General features: G+C 35.2%; 1 protein-coding gene across 4 annotated transcripts in view; it reads left to right on the forward strand.

The window, feature by feature from the left end:
• Window positions 1–18,762, forward strand: part of LOC149543575 (inner membrane protein PPF-1, chloroplastic-like) — a 223,081-nt gene that overhangs the window by 117,825 nt on the left and 86,494 nt on the right. For all 4 annotated transcript variants that reach the window (XM_089798350.1, XM_089798351.1, XM_089798352.1 and 1 more), the window contains 3 exons: window positions 2,372–2,432; window positions 12,313–12,386; window positions 12,515–12,619. In XM_089798350.1, the coding sequence (XP_089654476.1) occupies window positions 2,372–2,432; window positions 12,313–12,386; window positions 12,515–12,619 (240 nt within the window). The remainder of the gene's footprint in view (window positions 1–2,371; window positions 2,433–12,312; window positions 12,387–12,514; window positions 12,620–18,762) is intronic.

Raw genomic sequence — 18,762 nt, forward strand, 5'->3', positions numbered from 1 at the left:
GACTTCTATAAAGAATGAGTATGAGGAAAACATCCAAGTGGCTTACTAAAAATAGTACGTGTGCATTAAAGTCTCCTTAAGAATCCCTGAAAGGCACACCACTCTGTGCTGAATAATACAGAAATAAGCACCAGAAGGTCAGCTGCATAGAAGCTGAATAGCTGTAGAACACCCTTATAAGTCTCCCCGAATCACGATGTTAGCCTATAGGACTAAAGTCATAGGGTAGCCAGTAGAAAAAGCCAATGCCTCAAAAGGGGACATTACACTATATGTGGAGAGAATTCTCATGTTAAGCATTATGCTTCAAAGATGTAACTATTTAATGATGTGTATTTTTGTTCTGCAGAAGTTTTATATGAAACACATTTCTAAAATAAAAAAGGGATTACAGCTAGGAAGGAAATTGGCTTCAATGGTTCAATAGACCGGGCCATTATTAATGTTCAAAACTCTTGAAGAGATAAAACTTCAAGCCTCCTTGAGTTTGTTGGTCCCTGGTATTTGTTGGTCCCAATGCTAGTTTTTTTTCGCTTCTTGTAGGGGTGCTGAAAGGTTGCAGTTGGTTTACAGTCTTAGCTCTGTTAGGTCCTTGCTATCATGTCTTTTGATGTTTGTTGTGCTTCATTGATGCATTTTTTTTTTTGATCTTTATAAAAGGGTTGGGGCCCTTTCAAATTCCACTTTTACTTTTAAATATTATGACAAGTAATTGGTATATAGAAAAAAAATTAGATGTTATAAATATTATGACAAGTAATTGGTAAAATATTTGATGTATTATTTATTAACAAATGATCGAAGAGATCATTATAAGAATTTGCAAATATAAAAATGAGCCAAAAGTAATAGTGAAAGCCATTTTTTTTTAAGCTCATGAAAATTTCTAGAAGTGGTATGGCAACTGGTGTGTGATTATTGCTTGGGGTTTGGTTCCATGCATTACTCCTTATGCTGGTTCAAACCTTTGATGGCATATTATTGTCTCTGAAATTGTAAATATGCACAAAAAGTCATGGTGTCCTCATCTGTTCATAAAATATCCTCATTGAAAGGGACCATGAATGTCTGGAAACGAGATCTAAGTTGCCTGACAATAATTGCCATAAAATTCTATATGAGAATATGTAGAATTGATTGAAGTTTCAAGGAGATGACTCACACTAATTCATTAATCTTGTGAGGGTAAATGCACCTTCAAACACAACATAAAATGAAGTGAATAGAAATGTTTCTCTTCCCTGATAATTCAGTGTTGGTAAAAGAAAATACAAGGCCAGCCGATTATTTCCTTCTTTAAAAAAAAAAAAATCTAGTTATCAAAAGTCAATCAGTAAGAAGAACTTCACAAAAATTACAATTAACACTTAATAAAATATTTATATAATGCTTAGCAGTTATGGTTGGTATCTCTAAGAACACAAACAAGTCTACCGTGTTGGTTGTGTATTCTAGCATCAAAAGAAATACCAGGTACCATGTGACATATAATTTTAGCACATGTTACTTCCAAAGAAACATACTATTCAGGCCATGATTTGCAACGTGGAATTTTTTATAATTGCTAATACATTCAAAACACCACATACCCAACATCCAAAGAAATTTAAAATATAAAATTATTGAAAACAGAGAGCAGTCCCTAGTTTACAAAGTAGGGCGTGTTGTGGCCACAGCATTCAGAAACTAATGAAACAGTCGTAGAGACTGGTTTTATGACAAGGAAAATGGAGTGTGGACTGTGAACCCTCTTCTGAGATTCACCTGCTTTGCAGTGCAACCCATTTTCTTTTTCTTAATGATTTAATAGTAGCAGGTTCGAAAATAGTTCATGGCAGTTAAGATAATTTACTTCATAACCTATTAGTAACAAATTGTTTCTTTAGATAATGTTCAAATGATTACACATGTAAGGAAGTTACTTTATGTGCTCTGTAGCTACTTTTTATTTTATTTTTGTGTATGTCATGGGGGTGAGAGCTTTTGGATGAAAGCTGAAAGCATTTCAGCTGTGTTTAGGTATTGTGGTGCCTCATCACTTTTTGTTTGGCTAGATGTGCATGTCTTTTATTAAGGATCCCTTCAATATATCTTAGAATGCTAGAGTACTTCATTATGAATAAATCTATGGCTTGATATCAATCTCGTTAATTATTTATACTTGATTGATGATTCATTTGTTATTTACCTCTTCATGAACGTTCTTTTGCATTGAAGGTGAAGATGAGGGTAAACAAAAAAAAAAAAAAAAAAACATTATTAATATTTATTTGCATTTTTCTTATTTGGTCATTTACTTTAGAGGATCAATTTCATTTCAGTCAATTTTTATTGTTGGGTATCATTTGTCTTGTGTTATCAACTTTTACAGGAAAGGATACAACTTGAGACTGCTCGCTTGTATAAGCAAGCTGGAGTGAATCCATTAGCAGGTGATGACCTACTGATTCATACCTTGTTGGATGTTTATTTTTAGTCAGTAACAATAAAAAACTACACATTATTAACAAGCATTTAATTGTTTATTACCTTTCAAATATTTTGACAGACAATTAAATCTATGTATTTGTCTTTATAACATATGGGTCTGGAGAGGAAGTCAGTAACATGTATGGCATTTTTTATGAGACTTAAATTTTGTTTTGATAATAAAATTCATTTATCTTTATTTCATTTTAGCCGAGGATCCCTTTTTTCAATTTTCTCAATGTGAGTGCATGTGTATAATTGTTGAGAACTTAATGCATTTTTTCTTCCTTCTTCATCGTGAACTTACCAGAACAACTGTTTGTTTCTATTATCTTATGTACTTTAGTCTTAGATGGTGAATGGGTCTCTTGTGTTTGGTATTTGTTATCTTAGATAGATAGACAATGTTTATTGTGCTTCAAGACTTGTTCAATGGATAGATAGACAGTGCTTATTAACATACTAATTTGTGTTTGTACTCATGATTTGACCCAAAGTAAGTTATGTGCAAAGGTTATCCACACCCTCAGAGTAAAAATCATATTTTGCCTTGCAACATGAGTTGGTCTATGTGCATTCCAACTTGTGTCTTTGTTACATAAGAAAGTTGATTTTGAGGAGTGAGTAATGAAGAATCAAGATGTAATCAATGAATGTGAGGACATAAATGCTTCCGTCACACAACTTTCTATAGTCTCTTTACATGAGAAAAATTTGACATAGGACATGGCTAGTGAGAGTGGTGTTGCAACAACTCATGATTCAAATGAACCAAATTTTGACCTTGATACTCTTGATGCAAAGCAACATTAAGATTATTGATTGTAATTTTGTATTGATTTGACATTTGACATTGAATCAATCAAATGAAATGTGAGTATATAATGTTTTGCATTTTATGAGAGTATGTGCGTTTGTGTGTACGTATGTGTACAACCATAGCCAACCCAAGAGTAAATACAGATATTACTTCATTTTCATAGGAAGACAGTTAAATTAGTTTCGTTCATATGGAAAAGATTGACGGTTAAAATCAATTAGACAAAATTTCTTAACTAAGAACTTAAAACACCATCAATGAATTACTATAGAAATTAAAATCCACATGCTATAGAAATTTGAAATTTGAAATCATTGTAGGGATGCTTTTGCAACTGCCCAGGTTAGTCCACAAATACCACTATATCAAAATCAAATGACAATTATCCTTAAATACCACTAAATAAAATTAGGGCATCACATACCATTGTATCAATTCGGGCATCGATTACCATTGGATCATTTAGAGCTTCACCTACCACTGTATCATTTAGGGCTTTAGTTACCACTAGATCATTTAGGGCATCAGATACAACTGTATCAATTAGGGCTTCAGTTATCACTGGATCATTTAGGGCATCGGATACCACTATATCAATTAGGGGTTCAGATACCATTGAATCAATTAGGGCTTCAGGATACCACTGTATCATTTAGGGCTTCAGATACCACTGTATCATTCCTTTCCTTTCTATTGCTTAACTGTGGCAATAACATAAGATTAGAAGATATGCTCATATTTATTATTCATATAAATGAAAGACAATCCATAAATCTATCTCTCACATCTAAGTGTAAAATAATTATAATGATGATATAACTCAATTAATCTTACCTTCTTGCATATACATCATAAAAGTGATAATACCTGTGTTTGACAAGAAATTGAATGTATAGCTTATCTTTGTCTGTTGTATGTTCAACAACTTGGGGAGAGGTGAAACATTGTCAGGGGCTTAATTACCCAACCTCGGACCTTAACATATTCCCCACACAATCTCTAATGAGAAAGACCTTCCCTACCCGGAATTGGACTTGGAACATCTGTCATCTACTGAGAATCCTGGTAGTTAAACACACCATTCGACTTGACAGCAAGAGGATACAATTGACAGGATCATGCATGAACTATTACATGATATTATTCTAGATTTAATGTGTCATATATGACCTTTATTTTCTAAGTCATTGCAGACTCCATCTCACCTCTTCACCCTTTCCATGGCTATACAACTGGTGAGTCCTAGGTGCTTGGATCTCAGAGCAATCGGCTCTATCTGTTGATTCCCAACAAATTCATGAACAACACATGTTCTAGCTTATCACAATTTGTGCTTTGAAAAAGATATCCTTGCAGGTTGTAGAATTTATTGTTTAATTTATTAATTTAATCATATCTGATTTCTCTTCTGTGTTCTTGCAGATTCATTCCACCTCTCCACCATTTCATGGCTATCAGTCGGTGAATCCCAGGTGCATTGGATTTATGAGCTCACTACCCCATTTTCACCTCTTCACCATTGTGGCTTTATTGCCGGTTATTCCTGGCTGCCTTGGATGAGCATACGGGTCTTATTACACATTCATTATGGTTTAAAACACTATAATTCTTATTGTTGATATCCATACTATTTTTGATGGTTCAAATATCATTTTGAGACCTCTAAAGTTACCATTGACTTCTTTATTGATGGTCTAAGATACAATGAATAAATATATAGACAAAGAAAAACAAATATGGAAGTTTCTTTGTGATTTGAATGTGGCCAATAATAGTGCTACATATGATAATCTCTGTCCTAATACTGATTTACTATGCCTAGCCGGCTGCGGTATGTCTTACATTCAGGGAAAAGGTAGTAAATAAAACGTTGGAAGCATTTCATATAACTTGGTTTATTGAAGACATGACTTGGATTCGGCACCCTCACGTCCTCCAGCTGGAACTCTTGCACGGCTTAATAGAAACACACGAATTTGATCAAGCTGGATACGACAATTCCAAGGTGCGGGCGGATATAGGTAATATACTGTGATATCTTGGAAACTCGGCTGGTTACAAAGCATGCATAGGGAAATGATAGCAGAAAGATAGTAAGGTTGGGAGTTGCGTTGCTCGACTTCTAATATGGCTTCTATAAAAAAAGACTAGCTGTGGCTTCTCGACTTCCATTAGTTCAAAGAATCCATTCGAATTCGAATTATTAATTCAATTTATCATGCCAAGTGTTAATCGGTTAAAAATAAAGAATATTAAAATGGAAAGAAATAGAGTTGGAAGATTATAATTTGAATATATATATATATATATATATATATATATATATATATATATATATATATATATATATATATGTACATGTGAATATATTAATGAGGGCCGAGGCGACATCATTTTACTAAATTATTATAATATAATGGTGTTATTTCATTTTTATATTTATATGTACGTATATAGATATATCTATTATAATAATATGCTAAAAGATCATATTAAATCCTGAGGTATGTTTTATATTTTAACCCAATTATTTATGTTTCTCAAATTATTTATTTAAATAGCCCATGTGGTTCCCACAGATGTATCTTGTTTTCAAGTCACTAGGTCCTCAACCCATTTGTCCAGTGATGGTGATGCTTCTGCCTAATTCTTTTCTGACAATGCTTCCACCCCTTCGATGTGCTTCCTACAAGAAAATTCTCTGCAGTTAAATTATATTATCATAATAAATTATTTAATCATAAATAATCATAACAGTTAACCTTGAGCTCATAATACCTGTCCCAGAATGCTTGCTTGACCCTCCTGAGAAAGGAACGAGTCCTATTTTCCTATGGGCTTTTGAACCTTGCAATCCTCCAACATGAAAGGCGTCTTTGTAATAGGCCATTCCCAAGAGTTGAAACTTTGCAAAAATGCCTCATCACAATCCCCTTTAGAAAATGCCAATAAGTGCTCCACATGTCGAGTCTTGTATCAAGGTCACCATCCTTTGTGCGCTAGACACTGTATCCACCAAACATGTTGTGTTTTGGGCTCCATACGCACCCAAAACTGCTTGGGGGCACCCAAATAGCTGCGAGTCCAGGGCATTGCGCTAAATGTGTGCAGGTGCCTTGCCCTTAGACTCCCCGACATGGGTACTCCCCTTGTCCAAATTATCAATATCAACAATCTCATGCTGTGGCAGTTGTATTGGCTACTGCAGTGAAGAGGTGCATGTCCAATGGGTTACATGGGAGTCACTTGGTAGTAGCTCAACCAAGCCTACACGTGGTCACCTTTGGGTTCGAGGTCTCTTACTCAACTATCTCATCTCTAGGCATCTTTGAGTGTTGGCAAGATACTCCATGGCCTCAACTATTGGCTGCTCCATGTACTCAAATATTGGCTTCATGGGCTTCACTACTCTATGCACACTAGTTGGTGTCTGCAATTTTCCAAATCTAGGTACAAGAATGGCTCCAAAACTCACACCTGAGGTGGTTGGGGAACCAATTGACTATCGACCTGTAGTAGGGCTATAGCAAAGACGACCCTCATACCCACTGGTATCGGTCCATTCAAAGGCGGGACACCACCTGATGGTGCAACATCACCTGATGTGGTTGGGGTACTTGATGACACAACACACCTTGATGGTGGGTTACTACCTAAAGGTGGGGTACTACATGGTGATAGTGTCACTCTTGCAATACCATCCACTCCCTCATCTATGACCAAAGCATCTTCGTCTCCTTCCATACGACTTGATGCCTCCCCTCCCCTTGACTCATCATACAAAAAATACCACTGCCTCCACTAACCCTGGATGAGGTATGCCTAGACTCCTCTAGTGTCGCCCTCATTTGATTTTGACTCTCTCTTGGACACAACTACCTGGCGCCTAGACTTCTTGCTGGGCTAAGCATCACTGCTGATTGTAAAATTATCCAAGTGTCCGATAGAATAATAGGTAGTTAGTAAGGCTCCAAATGATTCCATGGTTGCAATTGACCATAGTGATTTGGAGGCACTAGCGTGCACACATCATCTATGAAAATCCCAATAGTGTGATAAAGCATACATAAGGTTGTGTTTTATAATGTCAAAAACTCATGAATCCACTTTGAAAGTACAGATGCCCAGTCATACACTTTGCCATAACATAACCCATTCATCAAAGAAATTAGCAATATTGCAATATTTGAGGCTTGGCGCTCCTGTGAGATAACTCTTCATGACATCTAGTAAATATTGTCAAAATGTAGGCGTAGTAAGTGATTTTGTGAAGTCACACTCCTTGATTGCCTGTGCCATAGTCTTCCACTTCATTGGTGTCAAGTCCCCTCGGTAGACCAAATGTAGAGGTTTTTATTTTTGTTCATCATTTTTCAATCTTTTGGTCCTATCCTAGGATGTTGAACATTCGAGTGAATGTAGGGACTGAAAATGGTATTGTAATTGTGCACCGTTAATACTCAAAGATGGATTTCTGGTTTTCAGTCATATGAAGCAATCATAGCTATGAGGGGTATTTCAAAATCTCAAATGGGGAACACTAGCATCTGAATGGCTGAGTGTACTCGTGAGCGTTGAAGGGCATCTTTAATCTCGGTGGCTCTCCATTGTCTCCTGCCACCATGCTCGATCGTAATATCCCAAACAAATATTTTTCCTCAAATTTCTCAAAATGTAACATAAAAATTTCAACAATATATTCACATGCAATAGTTTTCAAATTCATTCAACAAATTACGAATATCTAACTGAAACTATAAATTCTGAAAATAATATTTCTTTTCAATCCCTCATCAAAACAATAACAAAATCTAATCATAAACACAAAAATTATAGTCAGATTGGATAATGAGATAGACAGATTTAAACACAAGTGAGATACTCGTGTGATATCTCTAGTAGACAATGGATTTCGTCGAGTGCCTGCAAGCTTGAGGGTTTTGGTCTTCGAATTGACTGAAAGTTGAAGTTTCCAAATCCCTCTAAAATAATAGAAATCAAATCATATATCAAAGCATGTAGCAAATGAGATTTGTTTCTTCTTTTAAGCACAACCTCGTGACTCATCACATTCCCCTTGCCTATCTCTTCATCTTTTATTCTTTTTTTTTAAAATGACATTTTTTCCACTTAAGAGAATAATATAACCTTTTAATAATAAGTTGACTTATTAATATGCACTTTAATTATAAGTTACTTTATTAAAACTATTTAATCTTCAAGCATTAAAATGAATAACCAATCAGACTAGGAAAATTGTGTGATAGCTTGTCAGAAGGATCTTGGCGAGACACTCCAAGTCCAATACCGAAATGTCAAAAATACAAAACCTTGCTAACCTACTAGTAAGTATCTAGAAACCCTAACAATTCAACTCTGATTGGCCTAAAACTAGAAATGCTTAGGCTGATTCTCACTCTGATCCCTGGAAAGCTCTGGTTAGCCCATGGGACTAAGGCAAATAGGGTTATAGACACATTATGATAGACGAGCTAGAAATGAGTGGACATTACTATCCTCCCTTCGCAAAGATTACTTGCCCTCAAGCAATTTGCAATGACTTGCTGAAATCAAATACATGGATCCCATATCAACCTCAAGATTGGGGCTATACCAAACTGCTCCTCTACTTTGATAAACATAAAATACTTGGAATTGTGAGGTCGCTCATCAAACCCTTGCTGAAGTAATCTAGCAAGCAAGTCAATACCAAGGTCCCAGACTATCATGTCACGTCTGTTAGGTATGAAGAGATAAGAGTACCCCAAAAAGATATTATCACTGAATAACTTTGCAACTACGAGTGATCTCCCATGGGAGTGCATAACACTTGCTATATGTATAAAATAAAACATGTCATCCCAACTTGAGTTGCTGATGTAATGCATGAGAACTCTCATTGGTCTAAAAACTCAAGGTGCTTGAGATCAAAGCCATGATATGTATTTTTCCATAGTAATTTGGAAGAGACCACCTCATAAGACACCGTGTCAATCATGATCCAAGTACTGCTCTTGTTGTTAGCTATTGCAAACTTGTCATTAACTGTTTGCCTCCAAATGCTAGTGTAGGAAAATGTATGTATATTGGGCATTCAAAAATCTCTAAGATGATTTATATTAGGTTTAACCTTAGTAAACACTTCTTCAGAAGTTTTATCTTTTAGGTAGGAGTGAGGACTTTTGTTTTGAATATAAACAACAGTACAAGAGGCTTCTGCCCATAGATAATATTCTAGATTTTGATCAAATATCATAGCTTTTGCAGCTTCTATAATTGTCCTATTCTTCCTTTTTGCTACCCCATTTTGTTGTGGGTTATAAGGAACGGTATACTCCCGCTTATTTCCTATTTCTTTACAAAACTCTTGTAACAACTCTGAGGTATATTGCCCCCCATCATCAGTCCTAAGAGTTTTAATTTTGAGTCCTTATAAATTTTCAGTTAAGTTTTTTAATTCTTTAAATCTCCTAAGGATTTCTTCTTATTCTTTACACTCTAAGAAGTAAATCCAAGTTTTCTTAGAGAAGTCATCTATGAAAAGTATATAGTACAAGAATCCTCCAAAAGAAGGAACAGACATAGGTCCATATAAATTTGAGTGGATTAATTCCAACACATTGTTAATTTTCTAATGCTATCATGAAATGGACGTTTGGTGTTCTTACCTAGAGCACACCCTCTGCATATGCTTGAGTGATCTTTATTCAGCTTAGGTAAACCAGTAACCATCTTCTACATAGTTGATAGGGTTTTGAAATTTAGATGGCCTAACCTTCTGTGCCACATTTTGTTTATATCAACAACTTCATGACTTTAGGCTTGAATAGGTTGACAAGATTCTATATTTAGCTCACACAAGTATTCCTTTCTTTTACAAATCAACTTTGCTTTTTTAAATGAGGAGTTCTTAGAGCAAGTCAATACTTTATCATCCATGAATGCAATATTTTGTCCATCATTTTCATGTGCTGTAATTGAGATTAGATTTCTTTTTATTGCTGGTACATAGAGTACTAATTTGAGATGTAGAGAACTACTCGTCTTTAGTTTCAAGGTGCAATTCCCAATTCCTTTGATTGAATGAGCAGAATTATCACCGATGGTAACTTCGCCATCAACTTTTTCAAATATGGAGTCTAGTGCTTCTTTGTATCTGGTAATATGTCTGGATGATCCGCTATCAATCACCCATGCCTTGCTTAATACTTCATTTGATAGTGCTGAATACAATACATGATTCTTAGGATCATAGTTATCTTCATTAGTAATGTTTGTACAATTTACTTGCTATTTAGAATTCTCAAGGCAATTAGATCTGAAGTGTCCAAACTTTTTGCATTTGAAGCATTTTATTTTGGATAGATCTTTCTTAGGTTTGTCATTCTTTTGATTACCCTATTTCTTTTTGAAGTGCTTCTTCTTGCCTTTATAAGAATTTGTGTTAAGAACATGAAGTTCCTCATCTTCAATTTTGAACTTTCCCCCTTTCTTAAGTTTTTTGAATTCTTCCTAAAGACAATCTCCCTTAAGTCTATTGAAGTTAGGAAGATTGTCTCTGGCACTTACTCCTTGTGCGAATGTTTCCCATGAATCTGGCAATCCATCTATAGCCATCTGTGTCAGTTTCATGTCATTAATTATGGTTCCTATACTTGCAAGTTCATCTCTTAGACTAACAACCCGTCGGAAGTAAGAATTCCTCTATTCTGCCTTCTTTATTTGTATATGATTAAGTTGCCTTTTTAGTGCGAGAACTCTAGTTGCATTGTTAACCTCATATGCATTTAAAAATGCTTTCATCATATCAAATGTTGTTTGATGTTTCATTGGCATGGGTACTATTTCATTTTTTACTCCATCTAATATGATTTGTATGGCTTTCCTGTTCCCTTTACTTCAGATGGTTTTATCAGGGTCAGCAGTAGGTTGTTTGGATGCTGAATTAACAAATTGTTTTACATCATTTTCTTCAAGAATCATCATGATTCTGAATTTCCAAGCCTCAAAATGTTCTTTCCCATCAAACCTGTCCTAGGGTCTGATTGTGTATGCCATTGAAGATAGAAGAGTAATGCTAGATATTTATCAAGCCTGATTATTTAATTTGCAGAGCCTAGGTTCGACTACGAGAGCTCTGATACCGTGTAAAGTTTCTGCTAAATTCTGTTAAGAATCAGACTTAAATTGTACTTTTTTATGTCTTCTGTAGATGATCTTCAATATACTGTCTTGAATCAATGAAGAAAATATAATTCTGGGAATTCTTTTAATTTCTGCAAATCATCTTAGGGCAGTGTTGATTAAGGAGCAGACTTGTGTGTCCTTAAACTTCAACCACACCCACCTCTTATACCATAACCAAAGGGCATGTCCCCTAAAGGGACATGACCCTCTCTAGGTTGGCCCACACTACCTTCTTGAAATCGGCACTCATAGGAGATGACTAATGGTTAACCAACATAACTAAATAGTTATTGTTAGTGCATAACAAAAAATCATTGCCAAGGATTGTTGCTCATTCTTTAGCCAAGAGTAATGTATTTAAACACCTTTAGAATGGTATTCTAAGAGAGAAGAGTAATGTGCAGTCTGCATAATCAGACCAGTATGAGTATCGATGTTAGAATTTTAACAGCATTGATCTCGATTATTTTTCTCTGGTTCATTTCCAGTTGCAATGCTTAAAACTATCTAGGTTGACTTCTGTTTTATTTAGTTCTCACAGGGAATTACCTCTACTTGTCCATGTCTCTATGATTAATTTTTCAGTAATCTGAAGATACATAATATCCCAGGAATTTTCTATAGTAGGCCTGTGATTTTAAATAAACGTGTTTATATTGATTAGAATTCATATTATGAGAGGGTGCCTGTCCTTGCAAAGATGAAAAATGTTGAGAAGTTTGTAACATTGTACCAACTAAATAGCTTTCTCATTCACCTACGGTATGTCTCTTATTTTATTTTCAAAATTTTATCTAACGAAAAATTACTCTTATTCCATTTTGATACAACCATAGGATGTCTGCCTACGCTTGCTACAATGCCTGTTTGGATTGGACTATACCAGGCCCTTTCCAATGTAGCGAATGAGGTAATAATGTAGATTTCATCAGTTTCTTACATTCAGTGCGAATTCTTACTTTAAATTTTTAACACAATCTTGTGATCTTTGTTATTCGTACTTGCTTACGTTGTTTCTATGATCTTATTTGTTTGAAGGGTCTTTTGACCGAAGGTTTCTTTTGGATTCCATCTTTGGCTGGACCAACTACAATTGCTGCTCGACAAAATGGAACTGCCATCTCATGGCTTTTCCCATTTGTGGTAATAAGATTGCTCAGTATAGATGGATGATCTAAATTTGGTATATGTAGTGTCAGAGATATTAGTAAGGCTCAGTAGTTTGTTTCAATGAGTATAATATCTCATTTCTTCTGTATATTATTGCACGGCTAAGGAAAATTGCATCATTCAGTGAGAAAAATTTGAACTAAATCATGTAAGTTAGGGATCCAATAGTCAAACTGTTAATTGTTTCTTTCATGTTTCATAACTATATTAGAAAATTAGTTAAAACTTAAGAGTGATGTTAAAGCTTTGCTCAAAACTACAATTTTGAAGCCAATTTTTGTTGCTCACTGTTATTAAGATGTGCCATTACCAATGTTTTGTTGAAGTGTATGCTGTCTATGTAGAAGTATTATGAATGACATACGTACTAACATTAACTTTGATATTTATTTTAACTCCTGATGATGTGTCCAGAAACTGGGCTCAAAATGTTAAGATTTATGTGTCTGAATTTAGTGGACCCAGAAGCTTGCACTAGAATGACTAATGACAAGGAAAAACTCGAGCAATTAATGCATCATGGCATGGTCTTGAATACCCAATAAAATAATTCGATATGAGCTCTGTAATTACTGTTCAAATTTCAAAACCTGTAACTGCATATTTACCAATTAGCTTCGTGAGCTAAGGCCTGAATTGATCCCTAAAGATCAGCTCTCATTCAATTGACTTATACATCTGTGACTAAAAAACATCATACATCTGCAATATTAAGTGGAAGGATGGTGGGTTGATCCATCAAAATTGCAATATCGAGCCAAGGGAATCATCTTTGATCTATTTATCAGGCAAGCTGATCCTTGTTTAATCTTAACTTAATCTAAATGTTTGATCATGGATCGAAATATATTTGCATGAAAGAGATCATCTAGTCAATGCCATTTAATTTAATCTGCATATGAGTAATATGAAAATGTTCATCAATAGTCAATGTCTTTTAATTTAATCGGCACATAAGTAATGTGAAGTATGGCATCTATGGTCAATGTCATTTGATTGAATCTGCACATGATAATGCATACTACCTTCAATCTTCATTATTTAAGATATACAACATGGGTGTCTGTACAAAAAGTATATAATCAAGATTAAATATCTCTTGTTATTCTATGAATCATATGAATCAATATAAACTAACTTGTTCATAACAATTAATCAAGAAATATATATAATGAAGAACCTGCAATGATTTGTAACTGCTCTGTAAGTAAAGAATTCAGTAGCATACAAGATAGAAAAGGACACTTAGTCTCTATTTTATATTTGGCACTCTCAGCACCTTGTCTGAATTCAATATGAAATAGAAGGATTTAATCTGATGTCAATGTTAAATTGAAACAAAACAGTAATGAAGGAGAATTAAACAATAATCATGCAGATGCGAGAAAGGTTAATTTATTCTTATTGAATTATAAGAATACAAAGAATGAAATCATTCATAATCAATATTTAAGTCCGATTAAGAACAACAATTGTCTGTTAGGGATGGCTTTTATTCCTAGTAGGATCATTTGACTGTTAGGATGGCTAACAAGTTAGCAGCTGCTTGTAACAGAGGTCATGCTAGTTAAGGAGGCACCTAGCTTGTGTGACCAACGGTGAATGATGTAGGTTTTAAATGGTAGACTCGGACGCCAATTAGGCCTAGCCATGTGTCTGCACCTTTCATGCAGGGCAGGACCACTTCCTATAAAATGTTGAATGGAGTACTATTGATCAATTGTTGGAGTTAAAATACCTGATGATGCTACCTCTCTCTCAGTTATGCCAATAATTGTACAAGAATTTCACAATGGAAGCAAGAACAATAATTCTCTTTTCTTTTGTTTATTTATTCCTTGAAAAGATTTAGTTAAATCAATCTTATCAAGCAGTCAGCATCAAGGTCATCGAATTCAATCCATCAATGTTCAAGTCAAGATCAGAAGATTGGATATGGTCAGTAGAAAAATAATGTAGACGATGATTGATCAACATTATGACAGTCACAATGATAATGATCAGTATAGGTGACCATAATAGAGCTGTGATCATATGAGAATACTGATTAAGTAGGGGGTGTATAGTTGATGACATTACCATCATTTGACTGACCAAAAGACCATAATCATCATTGGCAACTGAATCTATTATGAACATGTAATCAAAATGAAGGAGATCAATTATAAAAATAAGTTAAAGTTGATCAATTTGAAGAATAATCTCAAGGATATTTTTGAGTATTGATAAGAAAGAAGAATAGAGATGAAGATAAATGGATTAGTATAAGAATAATGATTGTATTGCTGCATAGAAGATCTAAGGGTGATTTCAAGTGTTTATGGTTCAGTAGTTAAGAATACTAATTTAGTTGACTAATCTGTGGTTAGTCATGATTATTGTCAACAAACAACAGAGGGGATGGTGATCTATCTTTTTGAAGATTGGATCAATGATTTGAAAGAACAGATATTAATCGGTGTTAGTGTCAGCATTGTGATTGGGTTGTGTATAGGCACGATCATAATTATGTCACCGATTACTATATCGTCTAAGTTAGTCAACATGAAGTGTTGAATCAATGAAGAAGGTTAATTAGTGTCAGCTAACACTAATTGGAGGAAGGGATCAATTAAGTTGAAATGAATTGAATTGTTATGAAGAATGGATTGGAGAGGCATCACAAGTGAATAATGATTTCTAGTTGAAATGATGGGGTTAGGTTTAATCAATAATGGAAAGTTGCAGTGGTTATGAATGCTCATAAGAAATGTCCTTTGTTGATATGACTTATCATTCTATCCTAATGTATAAGAAGGCATTTACAATCTCTCAAGCAAGCATCATTGGACATTTAGTTCTTTGCATTAATCTAGATTTGGATCTACTCTACAAGAGCAAGCATGATATTACTATGTCTAATCGGAGCTTATATATGTGTAATGTTTAGGCTGTTCCTGATTACAATATCTAGATTATACACCACTGATGGTGCCAAGATACACTTTCTCTAACAGAGCATATCCAAACTGAATTAAGAAAAAGAGATATTATTCCAATGATTGAACATTTTATGTCTTAGTGGCAAATTGAAGAGTTTCATTGGGAAGGACATGTCCCATGCCTTTTCGTGCTCGATACTCTTAATCATAAGTGGAATACTCACAGAGTACTGACTCTCGATTCTTTCAAGCTTGCAAGTATTTTCACCATTAACTCACCATAAAAGGTTGGCAGTAGAAGAATATGATGCTTGAGATTTGTAAAACTGCATTCTAATTTCATTTTGACTAAACCTATTTTTTTTGCTCGTCCAGTGAAAAATCATCCTCCCAACCTTCAATGAGATCGTTTGCAATGATTTTGTGCTAACGAGTGAAAATTAGTTTTTGCCAAAAACTCAACAGTAGAAGAATATAAGGCCTAGGATGCAAAAAATGCATGAAATTTTTATTTTGATTGATTTCTTTTGCTCTTCTAATGAAAAGACCCCGCCAACCTTTAATGAGGGAATTCTCAACAATTTTGCACTAAGGAGGGAAGATTTGTAGTTCGTCCAATTGTAAGTGCAATTGGAGCTTGTTTTAGGCCACCCACATGAAGAAGGGGAATAAATAAGGTTAGAATTACCTCAATGACCTTGTCTTTGTGCATCATAATCTTTGGTTGCACACAAGGAAGGTAGAGGAAAAATCAAGTATTCCAATCGACTTGGATGATATTGGTCCTTGTAGTGGTAATTGGACATCGCAGGGGCAACTTACATAGTATGCGAAGGATGACATCAATGATTTGGAGAGACGAGCTATGCAGAAGGATGGGGTGGGTTTGGATTCACAATTAATTACATCGAGGAGGACGAGGAGGTTGAGAATGATGATGAGTCATTGCTAGTGCCAACAACTATCTTCATCTAGGTTAGATATCAAGTCATACCTTGCCATGTTGAGCGAGGAGGCACAACCATAGCAAACTCTTTGGATTAGACCCTCTACTTCTACACCTCCCCTAGTTTTTACTATAGCTGGAAAGAGGAGGATGTAAAATGTTTTGGTGTTGTACTTACTTTTAGTTTTACAAAATGATTTGCCTTTTTAGTTTTACTTTAGACTAATAGGCTACCAACGATCAACGTCCCCATGAGGATGCTATTTTGTACCCAATTTGCATTTAAATCAATTAAATATATCTAGACTCAACTTTTTCCTTTTATGTGCTCATTTATTGATTGATTGGATGCATCTCATTAAATTTTGCAAAAAAAATAAATCTCTAATTAAATTTTGCAAGTGTTTTAAGTTGTCAAGTTTTTTTCCCTTTGGCCTTCCCTAGTTTTTTCTTATGGCAAGTTTTTCAAATATACTCTTTATAAAAATTGTAATCATTCCTTTAATTTACTGATGAAGTTTGTATTATTAACTAGCTCCATTATTGATAATTGCATCCTTTCCTTAAGCAATCATATAGTCTTAAGATCCTCTAAACTAGTGATTTGTTGTTCACATTGCATCCCTTTATTTATTGCTTATTATTAACACTTATAGTGATTTGTTGTTAACATCACGTCCCTTCAGTTAGGGTGGGCTCCCATAGACTTTGCTCTGAGACTGATCACTAGTTTGACAGAAAGGACATGATTTGCTACTTTTGCAGCATTGGGGAGACCAAGTCGGAGGAGCATTTCATTTTCTATTGCCATATTTATTATGAGATTTGTGGGAGATTTTACTTTCTTTCAGGGAGGAAGCTATCAAGCTTCGAGATAACTCTTCGTAGCATCAACCTCTTACACACCTGCACTCATCTCGACTTTTCATCTTCTTTTCATGGCTGTCTTCAACATGTGGTACCAAGAGGCCTTAGAGGGATTCTCTACTTTGGCCTCTTTCTTCCAAAACCTCAGAGGCAGCCTACTGTTTCCGTCTCTATTGGTTCCATGTCTAATCCTTCTGTTGAGAGGCCTCACGGTGATTGAGGTTCCTTTGGGGGGGGGGGGTTGGTTTCTCTTGTGGACCACCGATACCCCCCTTCCTTCTGATACCCCACTTATTCATTATGAAGTAGAAGAAATTTTGCTCAAATTTATTGACTTAATAAATCTCAAATTTTCCTTAACATTTTAGCCCTTTGCTATTTGCAAATGTTTATTGAAGAGATAATATCTAGAATTTCTATTTTAATCTGTTTGCAGCTCAATGTTTCTTAAAGATGAAGTAGCAACTCTGAATAAATTTGTAGAGAGTTGCAGTAAATATGGACTAATTTCTTTCTTCATTCAACAATTATTTTATTTTAGAAGTTTAACATGTCCTTTAATAGTTTGGAAATCATTCTGTTTCAATGTCTACATGTGTTCTCTCTATAGTATTCTTGTTATTTTATTTTATAATTCATGTGTAGGCCTCATGGTGGTGAACTACTTTGTCCTTTCTAGGCAGTCCATCTCTATCATCAACGACCTCTCTGTTAGCCACCTCCCCTTGCCTACCTTGATTTGCATCATCTCTTCATCCCTTGCCCCTCATTCCTCGCCACTATCCCCCCCACCCCGTACCACTGTTCGCCTTGACAATGGTGATCTTGACATCTTTGTTCACCATCTGAGACAATTTCTCCCTTTGTTCGCCTCTTCTCCACTCTGGGACACATCACCATTAAATTAACTTGTTTGTCCACAACCATCTGGGAAGCTGCCATGTCTTCATTCCCTCATTTTCCACCTCCTAGGTCCCACCACCCATGCCAAAAAACACGTCCTATGATCAAATGGTATAATGATGATTGTAAGGCCTCTCATTGGACCTTACAATCAACCGTCATGCTTCATAACCCTTTTTTAGTAGGTTCCTGCAATTGGCTAGGTCAGTTCACCATCGTGACCCTCGTGAGCTGATGGTGGGATTTGAGGGTCTCAATTGTGTGGTTATAGGCTTTTCAGTAGCCTATGGTATGTTTTGGCTCCGTTTGAGGGACTTACTATTTATAGTAGGTCAATTTGTTGGTTTCGATGAGCTCAGTTGAGTTAGAAGAGTTGAGTGACTCTCTTAGTTTTTATTTTGGGCTCCAAGAATTTTGGAGGGAGCATCTACTTATAGTAAGTCACCCCGTCAGGTTCATTCATTGTCTTTCATCATCAA

Source organism: Cupressus sempervirens, chromosome 8 (assembly GCF_028749045.1).
Source record: "Cupressus sempervirens isolate cs-2001-9-10 chromosome 8, ASM2874904v1, whole genome shotgun sequence".
NCBI classification, from domain to species: domain Eukaryota; kingdom Viridiplantae; phylum Streptophyta; class Pinopsida; order Cupressales; family Cupressaceae; genus Cupressus; species Cupressus sempervirens.